The 23,201-nt window shown below is 56.3% G+C and overlaps 1 protein-coding gene across 2 annotated transcripts in view; it reads right to left on the reverse strand.

The window, feature by feature from the left end:
* Window positions 1-23,201, reverse strand: part of PDE2A (phosphodiesterase 2A) — a 90,225-nt gene that overhangs the window by 44,187 nt on the left and 22,837 nt on the right. The window contains exons 2-3 of one of the 2 annotated variants that reach the window (XM_037840533.1): window positions 19,165-19,240; window positions 7,947-8,008 (exon numbers count right to left, since the gene is read on the reverse strand). In XM_037840533.1, the coding sequence (XP_037696461.1) occupies window positions 7,947-8,008; window positions 19,165-19,183 (81 nt within the window). In that variant the 5' untranslated portion in view covers window positions 19,184-19,240. The remainder of the gene's footprint in view (window positions 1-7,946; window positions 8,009-19,164; window positions 19,241-23,201) is intronic. The other variant, XM_037840532.1, reaches the window with a different exon arrangement.

A 23,201-nucleotide genomic window follows, 5' to 3' on the forward strand; every position in this document is an offset into this window, starting at 1 on the left:
ACCCATGCCACATCCTGCTCTGGTCACGGTTACCACCCCAGGACAACACACAGCCACAGGACCCCACAACGTGCCCCACATCCTCAGCAACACACAATCATGTCACAGTGTCACAGCTCGCCAGGTAACACGCTCACAGGGTCACAGAGGGAAACTATCACAGTCACCCTCACTCAGAGTGTGCCACAGCCTTGACATCATACATCAGATTCCCAGTGCCCAAGCGTCACCTTCTCACGGCACCATACACAGAGGGCCACGCTGGCTCTGTGTCACACCCTCACATTTCAGCATCACCCGGGACCTCCCAGCATTAGAAAAGAATCCACCGTTAGCGAAACGACATCATGTCTCGGATTTGCTTTAAAATTCTTCAGCAAAGATTTCAAATGGAGTCAAGAGGTCACTCTGGTGGACATTCTTACACACTATACAGATAACAATTTTTAAGTTTTAATGTATTGGAATAGCTAGAAGTAAATACCTGAAACTATCAAACTCCAACCCAGTAGCCTTGACTCTTGAAGACGATTGTATAACAATGTGGATTACAAAAGGTGACAGTGTGATTGTGAAAACCTTATGGATCACACTCCCTTTATCCAGTGTATGGATGGATGAACAGAAACATGGGAACAAAAGCTAAATGAAAAATAGGGTGAGATGAGGGGGATGATTTGGGTGTTCTTTTTTGTTTTTATTTTCTATTGTTATTCTGATTCTTTCTGGTGTAAGGAAAATGTTCAAAAATAGACTGGGGTGATGAATGCACAGCTATATGATGGTACTGTGAACAGCTGATTGTACACCATGGATGATTGTATGGTATGTGAATATATCTCAATAAAACTGAATTAAAAAAAAATCTTCAGCAAAGAAAAATGGAAAAAGGGTGATAATGAAGTCCATGTGGCCACGTCTTGAGAACTGTTGGATGGAGTGATGTGTATATGGCAGTTTATTGTATTATTCTCTCTAATATTGTGTGTGATTAAAATATTAAAATATCACATAATTAAAAAAAATTAACCTTTGATGTCATACCTCTTTCCAGCAACAACTCCTCTTCTCTGCATCCTTTCATGGCCAAACTTCATTCAAACTTCAAACCTCTCTCTGCTTATGTCTCTCCCTCCACACGCCAAGCAGCCAGGCCAGTGTGGCTTCTGGCCCCACCCCGTCATGGAAATTGTTCTGTCTGCCTGACTTGCATGTGGCCCAATCCAGGGCATGCAACCGTTCCCACCTTACCTGACCACAGCAGCCATGCACCGCCCTTTCCTTCCCGCCTCGAACCTCTCTCCTGCCTCGTCTTCTTCCCTCACACTCTCCTGGCCTCCTCCTCCGCCTCTCTATGCCTCTGCACTCTTCCTCACCTCCACATCTTCCAGACGATACAGCGTGAGGGGCTTGGGGCTCAGTCATCTTCACTGGCTATGCTCTCTCACTAGTCTCCTCACCCCCAGCCAGGGCCACAGCTTTAGAAACCATCCGTGCCTGACGACTCCCAAATGTATCCCCAGGCTGCCCTCAGCTGCCTCCTGGGCATCTCCACCTGGATCTTTATGTTCAAAAGAGTTCTCTTCCTTTCTGCCTCCTTGCCCCCCACTCACCCCACTAACCCCGATCTTCCCCCCATCTTCACCCATCTCTACCATTCATCACTTAGCTTTTCAAGCCAGAAACCTGGGAGCCATCCTCAGTTTTTCTCTCACTCACCCTCCAGCTCTTGTTCATCAGCAAGTCCTATAATTTCTACCTCCCAAATATTTCCAAACTCTGGCCCTTTCCGTCCAGCTCCTCTGCCTCCCCCTTCTCCCAGGCACCACCATCTCCAGCCTGGGCAGCTGCAGCAGCCATCAACTTGTCTGCCCACCTCCTATCCATCCCCCCCTTAATCCCACCCCCTCGTATAACTTGCAGCCAGATTACTTCCAAAGCCATAAATTGACCATGTGGCTTCCCTACCTGAAGCCCATGGAAATCTTCCTGTCACAGCACTGTACACAGCATCATGTGCTCACGTTTAACAGTGGCCTCAACCAGTATACACAGCATCACACACTCATTTTCATGCCCTCGATGTCCTTTGGTTGCACACTCAGCCTCACAATTCAGTGTCAGATACTTGAGCTACAAGGCCAGTACCACCCCTGTTACTGCACAGTGTCATTCGCTCATGTTTTCACATTTGACTCTCATGGTGTCACACCCTCAGTGCACCTCAGGGTCGCACACTCGGTGGCAGACAGTCTTTCACATGCAATATCACATGGTATCACAGTGCCACACAATCAGTGACTCACCCACTCCCCACACAGTATCCCATGATGAAGGTCATACACTTGATATCACACATCACAAGCTCAGTGCCACACGCTCGGTGGAACACCCACTGCCCCACATACAATCAGTGTCATCCTTGGCATCACCTGGGTCCCACAGCGACCCCCTCCCCCGGGGCACAGTCGCCAGAGCTGCTGCCCCATGTCAAGGCTGTTTCCTGTTGTTGTGCTCAGAGTCCTCAGCCACGGCTTGTTCCCTCAAGGATTTCCTGTTGTCAGGGCCCCAGTCAGGCCCAGCCCAGCCCAAAGCCCAAGAGCCTGCCAGCAGGAACCCTGGAGACCTCCCCCTCCCGAACCCCATTCAATCAACTGGGATCCCCCGTGTGCCCAGGCTCGTGCTGGCTCCATCCGGACCCTGCCCCCTCCCAGGGTGCCCAGGTCCGTGTTTCCCAGGAGGGACAAAGCTGCCGACGCCATCTGAACAGCTTGGGAAAAGATCAGCCATAACGCTTGTCTATGGGGTCAGTCTGAAGCTTCTGGAGCCTGAAGATGGGGAGATGTGGGGGGAGGACAGAGGGTTAGGGGGTTAGAGAGCCAGGGAAGACTTCCCAGAGGAAGCGGTCTGAGAGCTGGGAAATAGGGAGAATTTCACTTAGCCAAGAGGAAGGAAAGGCATCCCAGCTGGGGGCGCCAGGCAGGAGCAAACGCTTGGAGGCCGGAACCTGGAGGAGACGGGGCTGGCAGGGAGAACATGAGAGGGGGAGGTGATTTAGTGAGGAAAAGAGGTTTCTCTCCAATCAACTCCCTCCTCTCCCCCTCACCAGCATCCAGATTCAGGCTCCATGCAGGGGCCGCAGGGAATACGCCTCCCGGCCCTGTGGCTGCTCCAGAGCGTGTCCCCCATGGCTGTCAAGCCCCCTCGCCTCCTGCCCTGGGCTGGCCGTAGGAAGGACAAGTGGAGGCCAGCGCACACGCTCCCCACACGGCCTGAGATAAATATTTCCCGGGAAACGGAACTTGTTCTCTCTGTGTTTACAGCCAAGGGCCAGGCAGGGCTGGTGGGGGAGGGGCCAGCCGGAGGAACCTCTTCCCTGGGCCCAGAGGCTGGAGCTGCAGGGCCTCCACCCTGCTGTGTGCCTCCCAGCCAGTCCCTGTCTCTCTCTGGGCCTCCTGGATTCAGACCATGCAGATTCCACTCGATTGCTTAGGAGATCCTTCCACCTTAATGGCTCGCTCTCAGCTTGTGTCTTCTGTGTGCTTGAAACCTCCCCCCTTTGACTAGGCCTCTCTGATGGCCAGACCTGTGCCTGCCCATCTCTGCCCTGTCCTTGTCTGTCAGGGGCATGGGCAGACAGACAGAAAGACAGGCTGGAGTGGCAGCAGAGGCCATCTCCATGCCCCCAAGTCCCCGCCAAACCGGGGCCTGTGCAGCCCGACAGGTGGGCACAGACAGATGGCAGGGCTTCAGGGATCCACGGATGCCAGATGCCGTGGCTGACTTGCTGGCGGCGGCTCCCCAGGGCCACGGTGCATCACCGAGGTCACTCACTCCTGATGTGCAGAACCCAGAGGGGCAGCGGGCACATCTGCCAGTTAGGGGCGTCACTCGAGAATGTTACATACAGGCTTGAAAAATGCTGCCTGCAGAAGCCCTTTCAGCCTCACCCCCCATGCTCCCTGCCTGGTAACCTGGGCTCCACTGACACACCGGGCCTTCTCCCAGGGAGACCCAGGAGCACTCTGCCCACATGCCCCACACAAGCTGCTCCTTGCACCTGCAAAGCCTCTCTCAACCTGCGGTGGCAATCCTACCTTAGATGCCACCCTGGCTCCTGCCCCCTTCCTGTTGCTATCCCATCACACCGGGGCCACTTATTCACCACTGGTGGCCCCAGCCTCATCCCAAACTCTGAAACCAAGCCTTCCCCAGCCCAACACCTGGGGGCAGAGAGGTTTGGGGGGCTGGATTCTCAACACTGAGCCAGCCTCTTGCAGCCCCCTCTGGGGCTGAGTCCTCATTGCGGGCTCCTCTATCTGTTTGTTCCCTGTGCTGGCTGGTCCCTATTGCCTTCAGATGGTCCTCTTGGAAACAGACCACACGGATCTCTCTGACTACCAGCTGATCTCTGACTTCATCAGTCAGTGGCTTTGACCCTCTTCCATCTTTCAAAATTCCAAGGCCGCCTCCTCCAAGAAGTTTCCAAGACTGCACCAATCCAGTAACTGCCCCTTCTTGGAACTACTACAACTCTTACTTCCACCCATTCTCAGCATTTAATCAATCAATAACCACTTATTGAGCACCTACTGTATACCAGGCCTATGCCAGGCCCCACATGTGCCCAGGAAAGAGAAAGGCAATTCAGCCTTGGGTCTTGCCCCCCAGGTACAGCCATGACCATATGGAAGGTAAGTTACCCAACTAAACTCAAAGAAGCTTGGGGGCTGTGAGTGCCCAAAAAATCTGAGAAGACTTCCCAGAGAAGGTGACATTTACTCAAGGCCCTGAAGTGAAGTAGGAAAAAAGGGAAAGACATTCCAGGCAGAGGGGTCAGTGTGAGCCAAGGCAAGGAGGCCAGAAGGAGCTGGTGAGAGTGAACACTTCCATGTTGCACTGACTGTCTGGGGGCAATGGGTGGACATGAGTCAGCCCAGTACACAGGATACGCACAACAGAGAAGCCTGGGCCCCTGTCCATGCCTGCCCCTTCTCCAGCCCCCTGCCCCAGGTGGGGCTCCCAAACCTGTATCTGGGCCCTAAAAGCCAACACAGAGAGGGCATGGCCCTGATGTGCTCAGTTCACTGACTTCAACTATCTCAGACTCAAATTCCAGAGATGGTAGGAATGAAGCAGAGCCCTGGCCCTGCAGGAGAATCCCAGGCTGAGCCGGAAAAGCCCCCTCCTCCAAGCCGGGGCCAGGGAACTATCCCAAGAGAGGGTGCCGAGCAGACGCCTGGGAGGGGACAGGTGCCAGCAGTCCTGCCCCCTTGGCTGCCGCCCTGCCAGTGCCAGAAGAACGTGCTGTGCCCACAGAACCTCCATCAGCCCCAGCCTGGCCCTGCGGCATGCCCTGTCTCGTGAGGACACAGCCTCGTGCTGGCTTCAAGGATCTCACTCTCGAGGGAAGCAGAGAGGCCCCACCGTGGACCGATCCTGGGCCAGGAAACTCACAATGCTGTCTTTTTAACTTCTCACAATGGCTCTGAGCTGGTTACATCCGCTAATGATGGAAGTTATTATCCCTGTTTGAAACTGATGCTCAGGCTGGTTAAGTGACTGGCCCAAGGTCACGTACTTAGGAAGTGGTGACGTTGGAACTTGAACCCTTGTCCATCTGACCCCATGCTCTGTCTACTCTGTCTTACTCTATGAGGCTCCTTGTCAGGACCCCAATCCCTCTATCCCTTCAGCAATCCCTATAGTATAAGTTCCACCCTAGGGTCCCCATTCTCCTCAGTCCTGACCTCTCAATTTTGGGGAGTCCCCAAAGGCAGCAGCCTCGTCTCTGTCCAGCAGGGCTGAGCATGGACCTGGGCACTTGAGAACGGGGTGCGGACTGAACCCAGAAATACAGCAGGCCCCTCAAGGAGGCAAGGCAGGCACCTGGCATCCTTAGGGTGGGTGCGGGGTGGGGAGACAGGGCAGAGCTGAGAGCCGAGGGGCTCACGGCCCAAGGTCCTCGGTCTGAGGGAGGAGGCACAGGACCCAGACAAAGGAAAGGAAGAGAAAGAACACAGGTGATGGGAGTAAAGGTGGCTGATCCAGGGAGGCCTCACGGAGAGGAGAGTGGGGAGCTTGAGGGGGCTGGGAAAGAAGGGCCCGGCTTGAACCAGCAGAGAGGAGGGCCGAGGATCCAGGCAGAGGAAGTCGTGTCCAGAAGCACAAACGAGGAGTCCCGGGGCTTGGCTCCTTCCCTTGGGGCCCACCCCCACCACCCAGAAGGGTTTCAGCTTCTCCAAAGCCCCCTCCCCTCGTGGCTTCCTGGGAGGATGACAAATCCAGTCTTTCCTGGTGGGTGGCAGTGGCTGCTGAGACACGGCTGGCTCCCAGGAACACCATCTGTCCCCAGCTCTGGGGGGAGCCCCTGCCCCCTGGGGAAAGCCATGGCAATAAATAAATTAATAATGACTTTCCAGGCCCTCCCCTCCTCTCTCCCTCCCCCAGCTCTCAGCAGCCGGGCCCAGCCCGATGGGGAGGGAAGTTTCAGGCCTTTGCCTCAAGTTTCAGCAGCAAACCCATGCCGAGTCCCTCCTACGCTGAGCCCCTGTGGGGGCTTCTCATTTCCCACCCTACCAGAGGGCCGGGAAAGAGTGAGGCTTGGGGACTAGACACAGCTGAGCACCACTCTCAGCTCCGTCCCTGATTCACTCACCGTGTGAACCCACTGTGCCTCAACTTCCCCAAACCTAGAAGAGGAATGACAAGAGCCCCCCACCTCGTATGGGTGTTGTGAGGATTAAACAAGGGACCACTGTTGAAAGCTCCTGGCGCAGAGGAAGGACTGACACAAGCAGTGTCTTCCCCATCCTCTAGGCCAGGGTTGGGCATGGGAGGGGCTCGTGCTATTCTTGCTGTTGGATCCAGTTTTATGCATACACACAAGCCTACCCTCTCTGTCAATCTCTGCCACCCCCAATCCAGCTTATTTCTGCCTCCTCAAGGCCCCTCTGAGCCCTGAAGTTCCCTCTGAGACACCCCAAAGGCCTGATCGGGGCTGGGGATGGCAGCCCTCACATCAGAGGAAAGACACCGACTGAGCCCTGCGCTGGGCACCCACTGGGGGGCGATGGGAGATTCAAGGATGAGAAAGACCCAGCTCATGGAGCTCCAGGAGCTCACAGCTCAGAGAGGTGGGCAAGTCAGATATACAGACGGAGGCACGTGATGGAAAACAGAGAGTTAGTGGCGCAGCGCAGTGGACAACAGACAGCAGGATGCCCAGCCTCTGACTGCTGAGGCAGGAGAGCTCAGAGGAGGGAGAGCAGGCGGACCTGGTCCTGCGATCGGTCGGCGGGAGGGCTTCCCGGAGGAGGGGAGGCTAGAGCTGAGCCCAGAAGGATTTGGGAAGCTGAGAGGGGAGGAGGCCAGCGGGAGCAGTATGGGGGAGGCAGGAATGGGTGGATGAAACTGGGACCGAGGCCTGGCTGGGGCTGCGGAGGGTGCCGGGGAATGGGGAGCACAGAGAATTTTTGAGCGGGAGAGTGCCAAGTTCAGGTTTGTGTGTGAGAAAGATCCTTCTGGCAGCCACGTGGAGGAGGGAGGCAACAGAAAGCAGGCAGCCAGTGAGAGGTCCAGGGGACAGATGACAGGACTGGACTTGGGCTGCAGTGGGAATGGAGAGGAGGAGAGGAATCCAGAAATACTTAGGGCAGAGAATCGGCCGGGAGTGGTTGGATGAGGGTGTGCAGGAAGAGGAAGGAGTCTAAAATGACTCCCAGGCAAGCCGGGAAGAGGGTGTCCTCTGGAAGAGAACCCCCAGGCAGGAATGGAGTGGGGGGGTCTTGCTGTGGGGTGAGCCTACGCTGGAGGGGGTGGGGCTGGGACACGGCTCCAGCCTCCTGGTCCTCCGAGGGGCCAGGGCCATGTTCAAACGGACCTGACCTCCGGCCTGGGACCCCACCCCCCAAGCCCACCCGCAGCTCCCTCCGCTGAGCTCTCACCTCCAGTTGGTCGTCTCTACTCCCTGGGGGTGCAGGCTCCTGTGCAAGGAAGTGGCGGCCAGCTGCGGAGACAAGAAGGCCAGGGGCTGAGGTCTGTTGGACCATCCCCCTTCTCCCCAGCCTGCCCTCCCCTTACCCCAGAGCAAGCCCTGAAGCCCCCTGACTCCCTCAGGTGGCCTCCTCCTCCAGGGAGCCTTGCCTGATTGTCTCCCTGCTCTCTCCCCAGGCTCCCTTTTCATCCCTGCTCCCTGTGGGCACTCTGCTGCTGGCAATGTACTGTCTGCCCCTCGACTCTGAAAGCAGAAGCACACTCTTCCCTTAAGCCCGGGGCTCCTAAATAGTGGAAATGGACACATCTTTATCCCTTCTGAGACCCCTTCCTCTTCTGCTTCTCTCCAGGGAAGTTCACTACCCCTCTCTGAGACTCAGTTTCCCGATCTATAAAACGGAAACTGTAACGCCCACCTCGCAGTCACCGAGCCTCTGTGGTGGCCACCCATGCTCTCAGACAAACAGGGGGCTCCCAGCCCAGGGTTACTGTGGATCCTAAATGAATGCGGTCACTTGGAGCCCCCTAACCCCCAACTGGCACCCCGTAGTGAGGACTCGGAATTGGAGCGTCCCTCCCCCCGCAACCGGCATCCCATCGGCACCTCCACAGCTCCTCAAACACTAGAACCAGACGCTGCCACAGCCTGACAGACACGCCAGGGGCCCACTCACTCGTTGTCCAGGAGCCCGTCACCCGGGCCGCATCCAGAAGCCCCAGCCTCTGGCAGAGGCCCTGCCCGGGGGCCGGCTGCCAGCTACTGCCCCCTCCCCGCCCCCACCTGACAGGCGTACCCAGGCACTGGGCAGGCTGCGGGATATTCTGAGCCTGGCTCCATTCCCGTCAGCTGCTGGCCGCCATGCCAGCCTGGCGCGGGCGCAGGGGCTGATTTGATTTGGCAGCTTTGGAAGCGTGTGGTGGGGACGGGGCGGGGGAGGGGGATGAGACACCCATCGCCTCTAGGAAGTAAACAGCCTTGGGCGCTGGGAGAGCTGGGGGCAGGGCACAGTCTGGCATGGGATGGGGGCTCGGGGTTCCTTGCCTGGTGCCCCCCTTCTCTCATCCAGGCCCTGGATGCCTGCCCGTGACTACTGGAATCTGTGGCTCTCCTTGGTGACCACAGAAGTGACAGGAGCTGCACCTGCCATGTGGATGTCTGTGGCGTGGCTGTGGCAGGGCATCTGGTTGCTTCCCAGGTCCCAGTGCCCTGTGGGGTTTCCCCGCTCAGCCACACCTACTGCTGGGCCTGCCTGTTGCTCAGTGAGTGTTATCCAGGGCCACTGAGTGGGGGTGCAGGGCGATGGTCTAGAGGCGATCATCTCCTGGGGTGGCTGGGGCGCGGCGCTGGACCTCTATGGTGCCCTGACTTCAGCCCAGGGAGCTACGAGGCCGCCCACGTGTCTGACCCCTCTGTAGACCTGGTGTGCGCTGGGTTCAGCCTGCTCCTTCCCTCTGCGCAATGACCCTGCTGACCCGGCCACGTCCGGCACAGGAAATGACGAGGGGCCGAGATAAGCACCTGACCCCAGGGCCCATCCCTTTTGTGCACAAAGCCTGGGCCTTCCTTTCCACCCCCTGCCCTGTGTGTCCACTGAGCTGCCCTGGGACAGCCCCCTCCCCTTCCCCGGAGGGGAGGCAGCAGTGCTAGTTTCAACTGATTCTCCAGCTCCCTCCGCTGGCCTCTCCACCGCTCCCTGGGGAGCTGTTGCCCCCCAGCCTTTCTGGTTCCTCTCCACCCACTTTGAGCCTGGGGGAAGTGGACAGGATGAAGGGAGACAGCTAGGCAGTCACAGCTCCTCCATAATCCCACCCCAGCCTCAAAGTTTACCACCCTGTTACCTACCCGCCAGGGCCAAAGAAGTCCAGCTCACCCTTCCCAGAGGCCCCTGCAATCTGCACCACCCCCATCAATGTGCTGCCAGCTCCCTGGGGTCTGGACCCCACCACCTCCAGTCAGAGGTCAAGGGTGTGGGGGGTGGGTCAGACCAGGGACCCACAGCCCAGGGCTCTGTCCTAGACCCCAGCCCAAGAGGTCAGAAGTAGGGTGGAGCCTGCTTGGGGTAAGACGCAATGTCTCATCTGTCACCGCCTTCCCATTGTCTTCAGTCCTCTGGGGACCTCAGGACTCCCCCACCCACCCAGCCAGAGGAAGCTGAGGTCCTCCTGGAGACAGAAGGAGGGAACACTGAAGGAGGGGCCCCCAGACTGAGGTGGAGGCTCAGCCCTGCCCTTGGGGTCACTGAGGAGGAGTTGCATCAAGCTGTCATCACAAAGGGGCTGGCGCGATGGAGGTGGTCTACAGAGAGGACCTGGGGGGCTTCCTGGAGGAGGCCCGGGGTACCTCACAGGAAGAGGATGGAGGTCAGGCCAAGACACTAGGTTCCAGGGTAGTCTCATAAGAGTGCAAGTACAGGTTTCCACTGGGATTTGTACGCACTCATGCATGTACTTGCGTGCGTCTCTGCATGTCCGTGTGTGCGTGGATACACATCCCAGACCTGGAGTCCTGAGCTCCGGTCTGTGTCCCAAGGGCAGGGTGTGCCCAAGGTAAGGATCAGCCAGGCAGCAGGGGCAGTGAAGGAGAAGAGAGGGTCTGGGCAAAGGTGAGGAAGGGACATCAGCTCCTCAGGGCTCAGGAGAGAAGCCCATCGTGTCTCCTGAAGTGCTTGCGTGCCCAGCTCTTGTTGGTCATAACGGTCAGGCCTCAGTCCCTAGTTGTCTGATACCGAGGGCAGTGTATGTCCTTGCACCCGGCAGTAGAAGGAGCACCACATTGAGCTCGGCCACAACCTACTACGCAAATTTCAACAGGACCCTTCCCCTTTCTGAGCTAGTTTCCTCAACCGTAGAATGAAAAGTTTGGACTTGATCTCCCAGGGCCCTTTCAGAACCAATGATCCTTTGAGAGAGACTCACACGTGAAGAAATAGAGATGGAGACTTATAGAGGAGAAATATCCCAAGGGGAGGTGAAGGTGTGAGTGGTGGGCCATCAAGAGGAAGAGGATGGCAGACTGAAGAGAGAGGAGAATGCCAGGGAGGCACACTGTGGGTTGAGCAGCTGGGGTGGGGGTTCCCCACTGGGGACGCTATCCTTGGGGCCAAGTCAGGATGTGGTGGGCAATGGACCTGTGGATGACAGAGGGGCAGCTGTCACCATCCCACCTGCTTCCGGGCCTGTGGAAGGAGAATGACGGAGGGGTGACAGACAGGGACTCTGGCCCCCTAACCTGAGCCCTGCCTCCACACCTGCTCTTGTATCCCAGGGGAAAGAGAGAAGGCTGTAGGCGGTAAGGACCACCCAGGGTTGGGAACCAGGAAGCCTGGTTTTAGGTCCCACAGTGCCAGCTCCTAGCCTCTCCTACCCAGTCTGTGAACCCACCAGGCTGGGGAAGCCCTTGGACTTGTGCAGCTGTACTGGGCTTCCTGAGGGGCACAGCTGAGATGGGCTCTTTAGAAAGCCGAGATCCTCCCCCTACAGCCTGGATATTCCCTCCCCAGCTCTGGCCTGCGTGCTGAGGCAGGTGCAGAACCCAAGAGGCAGCGAGTGGCTGGACAAATGGGCTGGTGTCGTGCCAGGCTGGGCCGTGGGTCTGCACCGCAGGGACGGACCCGCTTGTCATCAGCATCTCCAGGGCCCCTGACCTGGGAACCCCTGTCTTGACCCCTTCTCTCCCTCCTCAGCCTGCACTCGGAGAGTGCCAGCAGGAAATCCAGGCGGTGCTCCCACTGCCCCTCTGGCTGCCCTGGCCTCTGCCCTTGTTTGAGGCCCTTTGTACTTGGGGCCCTCGCAGGCAGGGGTTTGTGAGTTTCCACGTCTGTGTGCAGGAAGCGTTCATGTCCTGTTTTCCCCTGCAGGCCGAGGCTGCCGGGGAACGGGGTGGGCAGATGTCGCCATCCTCCACTGTCACCGTTTCGGCCCAGGGACTTGGGGGCTGGGAGAAAAGGGTATGAGATGGACTTCTCTCTCCACTTTAGTCTGAAATGGTTGAGGAACTGAGGCAGGGGGATGACAGAAATGACCCCCCTCACCCTGCAAGCTTAGGGAGGTTTTCAGAAGCAGCACATCTCACCCCACTGATTCTGTCCTGGCTGGAGAGACAGCCCATGGGGCCCAGGAGGAAAGGGGCTCCATGTGAGCGCCAGCCCCTCCTTTCCCTCCCTTGCCAGGGGTGGGGAGGGCCGCCTGCCATCCCGAGCTATCCGTCTCCATTGCTTCTTGATATGTTTTTAATAACTGAACATTGACATTAACAAGGCAGGTGGTTGCAGCTCTTCCCAGCAGCTCCATTTAGAATCATTGAATCATCAAATCATCAAATCCTAGAATCCTGGATTCACAGAATGTCCGCATCTTCGGCTCCGGGAGTCTCAGCGTCTTAAAGTCACAGAATGTCGGAATCACACAACCAACCACGCATCTACGCGGCACTGGTTGGAAGCTGAGAGCCCCCCAAACTGACAATTCCGGATTCTCAGAATCATACATCCCTAGAGCTAGAAGTTGGAGATGTCAACACCAACTTCTCTTTTTGCAGGCAAGAAAGCTCAGCCCAGAAAACAGCCTTGTGCAAATTACCAGGGAGTGGGGAGCCAAGCAATGCCCGACCCCAAGACTGCACGATTGGACCCCAGTATTCCCGTGTTCCAGGAAATGGCACCAGTTTTAAATTCTGAAATCCCAGCGTTTATGTTGGGTGATGCTGCGCTTTCAGCTTTGCTCACTTCCCCTTGCTCTCTCTGCCCTCCCCCACTCTTCGTGCTCCCCCCACCCTCACCCCTACCTCAGCCCCGTAGCCCCTCTTACCTCAGCTCCTGCAACTCCCTCGCCCTTCCCATCTCCCTTTGAACCCCAAAATAAAGACAAGCATGGACCAGGGTTGGGGGGATGGTGCACAGGGCCAACTCCCTCAGGTTGGGGGGACAGAGCAGGGGCCCGATAGCTCCCAGAAAGGGAGCTGAACACAGCAGAAAGGTCTGGAGCCCCCAGGGGTGCAGCCGCGATCAGACGCAGCAGCTTCAAAGTTGCTGAAGCCAACATCAAGGGGAGCAGCTGAGGCCCACACTTTATACCAGGACCATCACGTATGCTCAGCATTTATAATTTCGTAATTTTACAATTTTACATTTCCACTTGTTTTGGAATGTACTCGACATTTTTATTTGAATTTTATTAAATATTACATTTCACAGATTGTTTTAATTTTTGAATTCTGAACACTCTGCCCAGGGCAGATCCTGAATTCCCCATGTGAAAGATGAGGATGCAGCAGCCCTGAGTGTGGTCCAGGTGTCCTGGTCTCTGTTTGACCTCAAAGCTCGTGACCTCCTAGGGGGCCTTCCCAAGACCTTTTGTTCCTTAGAGAGCCCTGACCCGGGCCCAGGCACCTGCCCTTGAACCCTGTCTTCTCGGGCACAACAGCCCATCCAGACACCATAGGGGTGTTCTTCATGCCCCTTCCCCCCTGCCTCCACCGCTGACCTGTCAAATCCTGCCCCTTCTCCCTCCTACACCCCTCCATCCTTCCGCCCGCTTCCTTGTACAGCCTCATCACCTTTGCCTGGACCCCCTGTGCCAGCCTCCTCACAGGGCTCCCAGCCTCACGCCTCACCCCTTCAGTGAACTCTCCAGCCCATGGCCAAGGGAGCTTTACATGCAGCTCCTGCACACACAGGGGACAGAGGCTCCCCTGCTTTCAGCAACTCCCCTAGTCTCTGGTTCTTTCTGGGAAAAGTCTGAATTCCTAAACATGGGTTATAAGTCCTGCCCAATTTGGCCCTTGCCAACCTTGTCTCTTAATGCTTCACACACACACACACACATATGCATGCACACATGCACACACACGCACACAATCCCACCTGACTCAACCACCCCGACAGTCCAGGATCAGCTGCACAGAACCGCATGACTGCCTACTTTACCTCCTCCTGTCTGCCACCAACAAGACTTCACAGTTGCCATTCTCAGTCTCTCCATCCAGAACCTCTCCTGGCTCATCCCTTAGCTCTCAGTTTAGAGATGTTTCCTCCTGGATGCACCCCAACTCACCCCTCCCTCCCACTCTGGGCTGAATTAGGGGCCCCTGCTCTGTCCCACTGTGGCCCCTGAGTTTATCTCCATCATTGCCCTCACCACACACTCTACCAGAATTTCTCTACCTGTGCACCCCATTCCCCCCGAGCCCTGCCCCTGGGACTGTGCTGCCAGCCACAGGCAGATGCCCTGTTGCTCAGACTTGGGGGAATGTGCGTGGCAGAACTTGTAATCTGCATCTTGCCCATCTCTACTTGCTCTCACTGTTGGGTGCATCATAGATGCTCACTAAATGTCCACCTATGAAGGCCTGGCAGTGCACGGTATTGTGGTTCAGATGGGGCTGGGGGTGCTCAGAGGAGGTGAGAGTCCCTGGGCTGGGCTGGGGACTCCCTGGAAGAGGCATCTGGGAATATCCTCCACATGTCAGTCCTAAGGCAGCAATTGGGAACAGGTTGCAGGAAATCCCCAGCCCAGTCTTAGGGCCACCAGAGCAAACCATCAGAGTGGGACCAGAGCCTGCAATGAGGGAGACTCAGTGCCCAGGGCCCAGGGTAGGGGTCACTGGAGGGGCAGGCAGTGCATTCAGGGAAAGCTTCCCGGAGGAAGGACTATTTCTGGCTCGTATGAGGCAGAAAAGTAAGTAGGGAGGAGTCAGGTTGGAAAAAGCAGTGAGGGACAGAGACAAGGGGGAGAAGGCTTTGTACCTTTTGGTCCTGCACCCCTGGGAGGTCAAAGAGTTGGGAGGTGGATGGGTAGTAGGGGCAAAGGAAGCCGAGGTGGAATGCACACCATGGCCAGCAGGTATGGATGGCTGGGGCTGGCAGGGAGCAGGTCCCCAGCTGTGGCTGGGAAACGTTTCCTGTCTCCTTGCCAGGGGGGTCATTAATAATCATTTACCCACCACAGGAAGCGAGGAGGCCAGCCAGGGAGCAGCATGGTTCTGGGGCCAGAGCCTAGCCAGGCAGCCAGGAGGGCTGTATTCTGGTACCAGCCCTGCCATCTTCCTAAGAGCCCTGGACCATTACCTGATCTCTCTTGGTCTCTGCTGACAGTGGTAAATGGTAGGTGTGATGAAGATGCTGCCTTAAGTCTCCTCCTCACTATGGGCCTCAGTTTCCCTAGATGGTGGCATCTGGGCTGTCAACCCTACTGGATGGTTATAACCACCTGATGATAGATGTGAGGTCTGGATTATGCCCAGCCTGGCACAGGACATGTGGGATGGGGGTAGAGGAGACCCGGGCCCAGGCTCTGAAGAACTTGCATTCTGGTGGGAACCAGACCCCTATAACATGGGGTGCCTACACAGAGCCTCATAAAACCAAAAGCCCACCAGGTTAGAGGAAACACAGAATGGGGGGGCCATCTGCCTAGGGCCTGGGGACGCTGACAGTGTGACTGGGCCAGGAAGATAGGGTTTCCTAGACCCTAGCTGAGGGCATTCAAGGCCTGTTTGGTCACCATTATAACCCCAGAACTTAAACTGTGCTTGCCTGGTATAGAGCAAGCATTAGATAAATGCTTTCAGACAATTGAATGAGTTAATCTGTTAAATGAGACAACATTTGGGAAAGGACCTTGGAATTTGGAAAGAGCTGCCCAAAGATAATGATGATGATGATGATGATGATGACGCTGATTCCGGCCAAAGACAATGGGGTGGGAAAGGGTGACGTGACATGAAGGCCTGAGAAGGCCGAGGACCAGGGACGGCCACCCAAAGCCAGAATACCTTCAAGGACCATTTTTCTGGTTGGGCCAGAATCTTCTTCAGCCCCATGTCACATTTCTCTGTCCACTCCCACACCTCCTTCAAGGCCCAGCTCAACCCCACTGACTTCAGACAAACTTGCTGGAATGTGATGTTGAGGTATTGGTTTCTAGCCCCTTCCCCCATCTGACTCTGATTGTCTCTGTCCCTTCCAGCCTTAAGGATGCCTGGACTTGTTTTACCCCGTGCTCGCAAATACCCTTTGGGAGGCTGCCCAGTAAGGTTTTCTACAGCTTTCCCTGGAAGGTAAGACCTGGATGCTCCTCCATAGTCTGGATCTCCCCCATCAGATTAGAGGGTCCCCAAAGGTGTGACCAAGCCTCCCCTTTTAGATAAGGGTCTCCATGAGGACAGGGACTATTTCTTCCTAATGAAAGGTAGGGTCTACTGGGTTGAGATAGGTTGGGGTCTTCCTGGATGTTTTCCAGCCCAGGGACCCTCCCCAGGGGCTGTATCCACACAGAGAAGGGAAAAGGAGAGGTGAGTGTGGAGAAGAGGTCACTCGGCTGCTGAGCATCCCTGAGATGACGCGAGCCAGGGAGGCCACTGGCCACCCACGGGACTAAAACCTCATGGTGGGCAAACTTGCCCAACTCTAAGCCCACCCCAAGCTGCTCTTGTGCTGTGGGGGCACCACGGGGAACACCTCCCAGGCCACTTGGCCTGCGCCTGGGTCCCTCCCCTCCGCAGGGTGCTGTTCTGTGGTAGTAAACATGGTGACCTCGCTGACACATGCATCCTCTCCACTCCCCAGCCAAACCCTGGCCCAAAACACCAGACAGGCTAAAAGGAAAAGAACAAAGGTTCCTGGGCCACGACATTGCCTGCTACCCGCCTGTCCAGCGCTTGCTAGGCCGGAAACCCAAGACAAAGGCTTTGGTCAGAACGAGGAGGATGGAGGGCAAAGGGTAGGAGCAACCTGGGTGGGGCATGCAAGACCAACATTGGGCATCGCTGGGGGCCTGATTGGGAGGGAGGCAAGGACAGGATGGCAGGCAGCCTCCCTGCACACGCACGTCACTCCACAAATATTTCTGGGGCATCTGAAGCATTCCATGCACCCCAAATGTTGCATGCCTCATTCCTCACCCCAGATACCTTATGCACACACTCCCTTACCCCCTGCAGCACATTCCTCAGCCCTTGACTGCACCTGGCACCTCACCTCCATACCCACACACACACCGGTAGCTCACCCCTCACACTCTTCTCACCACACACACATAAACAGCTCAGAGAAAAGATCACATAATTCACACCTCACGCCTGAAAAGTCACACAGCTCACACACCCACACTTCATATCACACTCATGCTCAACCTCCCACCATGCACCTTGCACAGCTCACACTCACCTCCATAACCACAGACACACGCACCAGTTAAATTCAACACACACACTACCAGACATGGAGACACGTGCAGACACACCCTGCGTGAATACTGTGCACACCTGGGTCCCACCAAAATGTCAGATGTTTGTGGGAACACACGGCCCCTCAGAATAGACTTACCTGCCGGCACAGCACTCCTTTCCCCCTCCCCACTGCCACACATACACACTTGGCTGACCAGCTCCTTGCCTTGGCCCTCCTTGGCCCTGGCTGCACCCTTTCCTGCCCAGAGTTCCACACACAACCACCTTACAGATACATAACACTCCAAATCAGCACACAGGCCCTAATACACTCCCCAAGCAAACCCAGGACACACCACAGTGCCCTGACCCATCACCTGGGCTGCAAACACATTCAGACACACACAACTCTCCCCTCCCCCATTCTCCTCTCTTCCCTCTGTGGCGACATCCAGTGTAACCCCCATGGTGGCTCTTCCTGGCTAGACACAACCCAAGTTCCCTACATGCACAGCAATCTCACCTACAGCTACCAATCCACATCCACAATGCTAGCACACACGGCATGCAACTCATACGCTCACAATCTCCATATTCACACTATATATCCATAATCCCAGCCCCCCAATCCCAAATAATCCCCATACAATCGTGCATGACACAACACACAGTGTCACGCACAGGGCACACCTAACACCTGCAACCCAGCCCATCCTCTACACACACAGTAGCACTCCCACAAACACATGCACCCCAGACTCATCCAGCCCTGGACACCCCCCACCACAGGTGTCTGACTCCAACCAAGTCGAAGTCTCCTCTTCCCCCTCCCCCATCCCAAGACCCCAGCTGCCCCCAGTCAAGACCATAACAGCAGGGATGACGGGGTTCACGAGAGCCCCATCGGGTAATCCCCACCCGCCTCGGATCCAAGGGCAGCGCACTCCGTGTTGAGCGCCTTCCACCTGAGCCCACACTGTGCCGTGCCTGAGGGACTGAGGAGGGTGACAGTCCCAGGGACACCGGCCGGCGCTCTGAGACTGCCTCTCCTCACCCACGAGCAGGGGCAGATATAGGATAAGAGAACGACCACAGGGAGAGACTCTAGAACAGAGAGACAGACTAGAGAAATTGGGGAGAGAGACCGAGAGACAGAGAGAGGTGGGCACAGAGGACAAGAGATGGAACCTGAAAGAGAAACAGCGGGACAGAGAAAGACTGAGCTCCGAGGGAATCAGGAAGAAACCAAAGGAGAAAACCAGAGGATAAAGTGGGACCACCACTCCCGGGGAGAAACGAGAGGAGGGAGTGAGACCAGCAGGAAGAAACTAGGTGAGCTCATACAGGAGGGAGGGAGGGAGGGAGGGAATCAGAGGGAATTGGGAAGAGGGGCTCTGTAGAGAAATCGGGATGGGAAGACAGGTTTGGACCCTGGAGTAGGGTCCCAGGTAAGGAGTGAAGATCCAGATGTTTGAGTGGGGATGCAGTTGAGGGTGAATGGGGGTTCAGGGGTTGGGGTGAGACCCCAGCCCTGAGGGAGGGTCCCAGCTGAGAGCCGGGATTCAGGTGTTCCAGGTACACCTAGAATCTGATATGTATAATGGGAGTTCAGGGGCTTGGGAAGGGGTTCCGCATTAATCTGGGGGAGAGAGGGGGGCCCCAGGTTTGAACAGAGCTCCCTGTGGACTGGGTTCCCACTGTAGATTGGGAGATAAGTGCTTGGGTGAAGTCCCCAATCCGAAAGAGGTTCAGAGTCTGGGGTGGGGTCTGGGCTGTGCGTTAGGGGTTCAAGGGCTCCGGGTGTGGGCTGAAGTCCCGGCACATGAGTGGGGTTCAGAAGTAGGGAAGGAGTCCCCTCCTTGAGGAGGATTCAGGGGCTTGGGCTTCTGGGCTGCGGGCAGGGTGGACCATAAGGCCGGCGACCGCACGCTCCACGGAGGACCCGGCGCAGCGCTCGCCCAGAACCCCGCTCTCCTCGTGCCCAGCGCGGGGGGCCCCCCTACCTGCAGGCTGTCGGCGCATGGCTGCGGCGGCGGCGGCGGCGGCTCGTCTGGCTTGAGGAAGACCTGCTGGCCCCGCCTGAGGAATTGGACAACAGCGATGAGGATGTGATGCAGCACCAGGACCATGCTCGCCGCCGCCCACCCGCCCGCCAGCCGGCCCGGCAGCTTCGCTCGGTCAGCGCGTCCGCAACAGCTTAGCCGGGTCCGCGCGAGTGCCCGCCCCCAACCCGCCCAGACCCCGCCCCGGGCCGCCCACTTCCCGCCCCCCGAGCGTCCGGCCCCGCCCACCTCCCCGCAACGGGACTGCACCTCAGCCCGCCGGCTTTTCGGACCCCTACCCAGATCCCCCACCAGCCCCACCACCCTTCCTCTCGTAGGTTCTCCGCTCTCACGATCCTTCCAGATTGCCTGCAATTCAGGGCACCCCGCCAAGGAGCCCGCTCTCAGGCCTCGCTCCCTTCCCCTTGCCCCATCGCCACTCCTTTCGCTACCCTTCAGAGCCCCCACCCCGGTCCGATCACATCCTCTCCCCCCACCACCCTGAGAGTCCTGAGACCCGGCCAGGACCCCGAAACAGAGACCAGCCGCAGTGTGTGTGTGCGTGTGTGTGTGTGTCTATGTGTGCGTGTGTGTGTCGAGAGGAGGGGAGGGGGCCGGACCGGGAGGTTGGGGGTCTTCCTTAACCCAGGAAGAAGCGGGAAGCCAGGGAGAATTTTAGAAGTCTCTCGGAGACGGACAGGCCCGGGGGCAGTTGCAGATCCGCGAGGAAGACACGTGTGCACAGACACATAGACACAAGAGAGCGCACAGGCGCCCTCCTCCAGAGACGATGGTAGGTGGGCACTGGGAGCTCAGGAAAGGGCAGCCAGGCCTGCGTTGGCGTCCCCGGAGGCTATAGAGAATGCAGGCGCCGGGGTCACACAGTCCACAGCTCGGCGGTGGGTTCCGCGCCCCCAAAGCGCATTTCCCCGCACAGCGGACTCTGGACTCCGGCACTTGCGGCAGCAATGACGCTCTTGCGCCCCCTGCTGCCCTATCGCGGCAGAGCAACCCGGCCTCAGTTGCAGTCTGGCTGGTCTGGGGTCGCTGCTGCCAGCTCACCTGCCCAGGACCGACCCCATTCCTAGCCTCTGCTTGGCATGAGATCGGCTGGGGCGGGCGGCAAGTGTCTGGACTGGAGAGGGGTCTTGGGTCTTGCTTGGCCTTTGCTAGCGACCTGCTATGTGACCTTGGGCAAATCTCCTCCTCCTGCCCTTTCTGGGCCTCAGTTTTCCCATCTCCCTCACAAAACTGCCAGGAGGATCAAACCCGAAAATGATGGGAAGGCAGCCAGAGTCCTCTGACAGCCCTCCCTGTGGTCTGACCGAATTCTTCCAATTGCACTGCGGCACCCCCTCCCCCCAAACCCCTAAAGGTGACTCAGTGAGCCCCCAGCCTCCCAACCTCCCTACCCCACTCAGCTGATTCATCCTGGGCCCTTTCTCCCCAGAGATTGATTTCTTCAAGGTTGAGTCACTGAGCCCGTTCCCTGGACACAGTCCAGGCACCTGGCGCCCAGGCTGGGCAGAGCCCTGGCCGTCCTACCAGCTCAGGGAGAGGCCCTCCCACACCAGAATTTCTTCTACCTCTGTTTCTGAGGCATAGCTCTGGACATTCTTCTTCCTCTGCTCAAACACCTTCTATGGCTCCCCACCACCAACGTGATAAAGCTCAAGCCCTCAGCCTGGCACACTAGACTTCTGTAACGTAACCCTGACTTGTTTTTCCAGCTCTGACCACCCCATCCCCCATCCGTCATCGACCATTCTTTAAATTTATACTTCTTGCTTTACTCAGATCAGTGTCTGGTTCATTTTCACCTCTAGGTCTTTGCCCATGTCACTCCACCCCAAAAGCCCTCCCCACTCCTGTCAGCCCTGCTTATCATTCAGGGCCAGTTGGGGGCCCACCTCCTCCAGGAGGCCTTCCCTGGCTGCTACCTTCATCTTCTGGGTCCTCCTTTTTTGTGTCTCCAGGAAGTTGGGGCTGGGGGCTTGGGAAGGGGTGGGGAGCTAGTCTGTCACTGAGTAATCTGAGCCAAGTCAGTGTATCTTACCACATCTACAAAACGGGAACAATTTGTCCTACTTATTAACACTGCAGAAAACATTAAGTGAGCTAAGATGTGCACAGGTGCCCAGAAAATGGGGGTTCTCTTACCTTTGATGGCCTCAGTTTCCTCCTCTGTGAAAGGGGATGACCAATGATAGGGCTATTCTAAGGACTGAATCTGAGCCTGGTGCACAAAATCTCTTGGTCAGTCCTAAGCGTGTGTTACAGGTTTGGTCTTGGGCTCTGGAGAGCCTGAGTGGGACACAGGTTCCTGGGAGGTATCTGTCACGGCCAATGGCCAGAGCCACGCATCCTTCAGGGACAGCCATGGCAGACTTGTAATCAGAACCAACCCTGGCCTGGGCACAGCCCACTCCCAGACAGGTTTTCCATAGCCCTCACCTCTTGAGAAGTCATTTTTAAAAATACTACTTGAATCTCTCATACTGCTGCTCCCTGCTGGGGCCCAGGGTGCATGGGCTATGCCTCCCTCAACTCAGAGTGATTTTTTCTATGTCGATCCTTCAGATTCAGGCCTTCCTCAGAGGGTTTGAATCCTTGCCCTGGGCAGTGTGTGATTCTAGGAGGCTACCGCACCCCTCTGGGCTTCAATATCCCCATCAGTAAAATGTGATCACACTAGGTTCAATAAACAAACAAAAAACTTTTTTCTTTGGGTGCTTGGCAGGGTGCAGAGCCTTCCACAGACACCCCCTCAGGCAATCCTTGAAATTCCCCAACCAGCTCCCTGGCAGAGTGGGCAGTCAAGGCTCCTCAAGGTGGCCGGGTGGTGGGCCTTGCTCATAGTCCACAGCCAGGAAGTAACCTGAGCAAGTGTGACCCCTGCTCCAAGGCTCCACTCCCCCACAGACCCCCACCCGCACTCCAGCTCTCCATTCTCTATTCTATGCTGGCTTCCCACCCTGGCTCACATTAGAATTACCTGAGGAGCATTTAAAAATGCTGATGCCTGTGGGAGGGAGAACATCTTCTTGACCAAAAGAGGGAAGTGAAATGAAATAAGTTTCAGGGGCTGAGAGATTCCAAAAGGAGTGGTGGGCACTCTTACGCACAGTATAGACAACCCTTTTTAGGTTCTAATGAATTGGGATAGCTAGCAGTAAATACCTGAAACTATCAAACTACAACCCAGAACCCATGAATCTTGAAGACGATTATATAAAAATGTAGTTTATGAGGGGTGACATGTGATTGGGAAAGCCATATGGCCCACATTCCCCTTTGTCCAGTGTATGCATGGAGAAGTAGAAAAACGGGAGGAAAAAAAAAAACAAAAAACACCCAGGGTTCTTTTTTTACTTTAATTTTTCTTTTTCACTTTAATTTTTATTCTTATTACTTTTGCATGTGTGGTAATGAAAATGTTCAAAAGTTAATTTTGGTGATGGATGCACAACTATATGGTGGTACTGTGAAAAACTGATGGTACGTTTTGTATGACTGTACAGTGTGTGAATATATCTCAATAAAACTGAATTATTAAAAATATGCTGATGCCTGGAACCGCACCCCCAGCCCCCACTCTGGATATTTTGTAATGTGGTGCCATGGTTGAGAACCCTGGATTAGAGGCACCTTGTCACAGGCTGACCTGAGCTGGAGGTGAGGGACAGGGCTGGGCCCCCAAGGGCTGAGTGTGTACATGTGGGGCTGGGTGGGGATCTGGGTCCGAGGGGCTTCAGTGTTTATTGAGCACTTACTATGGTCTCGCATTTAATCTTCTCAACAACCCTATAAGGTAGGTACTCTTATCAGCCACATTTTACAGATAGGGAAACTGAGGCACAGAGAGATTAAGCAAATTGCCCGCAGCCACACAGCTAGTAAGTGGAGCAAAAATTCAAACCAAGGCTCTCTGGCTCCAATCTGTGCCTTAAATTCATGCCCTGCCTCATAAGGAAAGTCAAGAAAAGAAAACAGATATC

The sequence above is a fragment of the Choloepus didactylus genome, chromosome 6, assembly GCF_015220235.1.
Source record: "Choloepus didactylus isolate mChoDid1 chromosome 6, mChoDid1.pri, whole genome shotgun sequence".
NCBI lineage: Eukaryota > Metazoa > Chordata > Mammalia > Pilosa > Megalonychidae > Choloepus > Choloepus didactylus.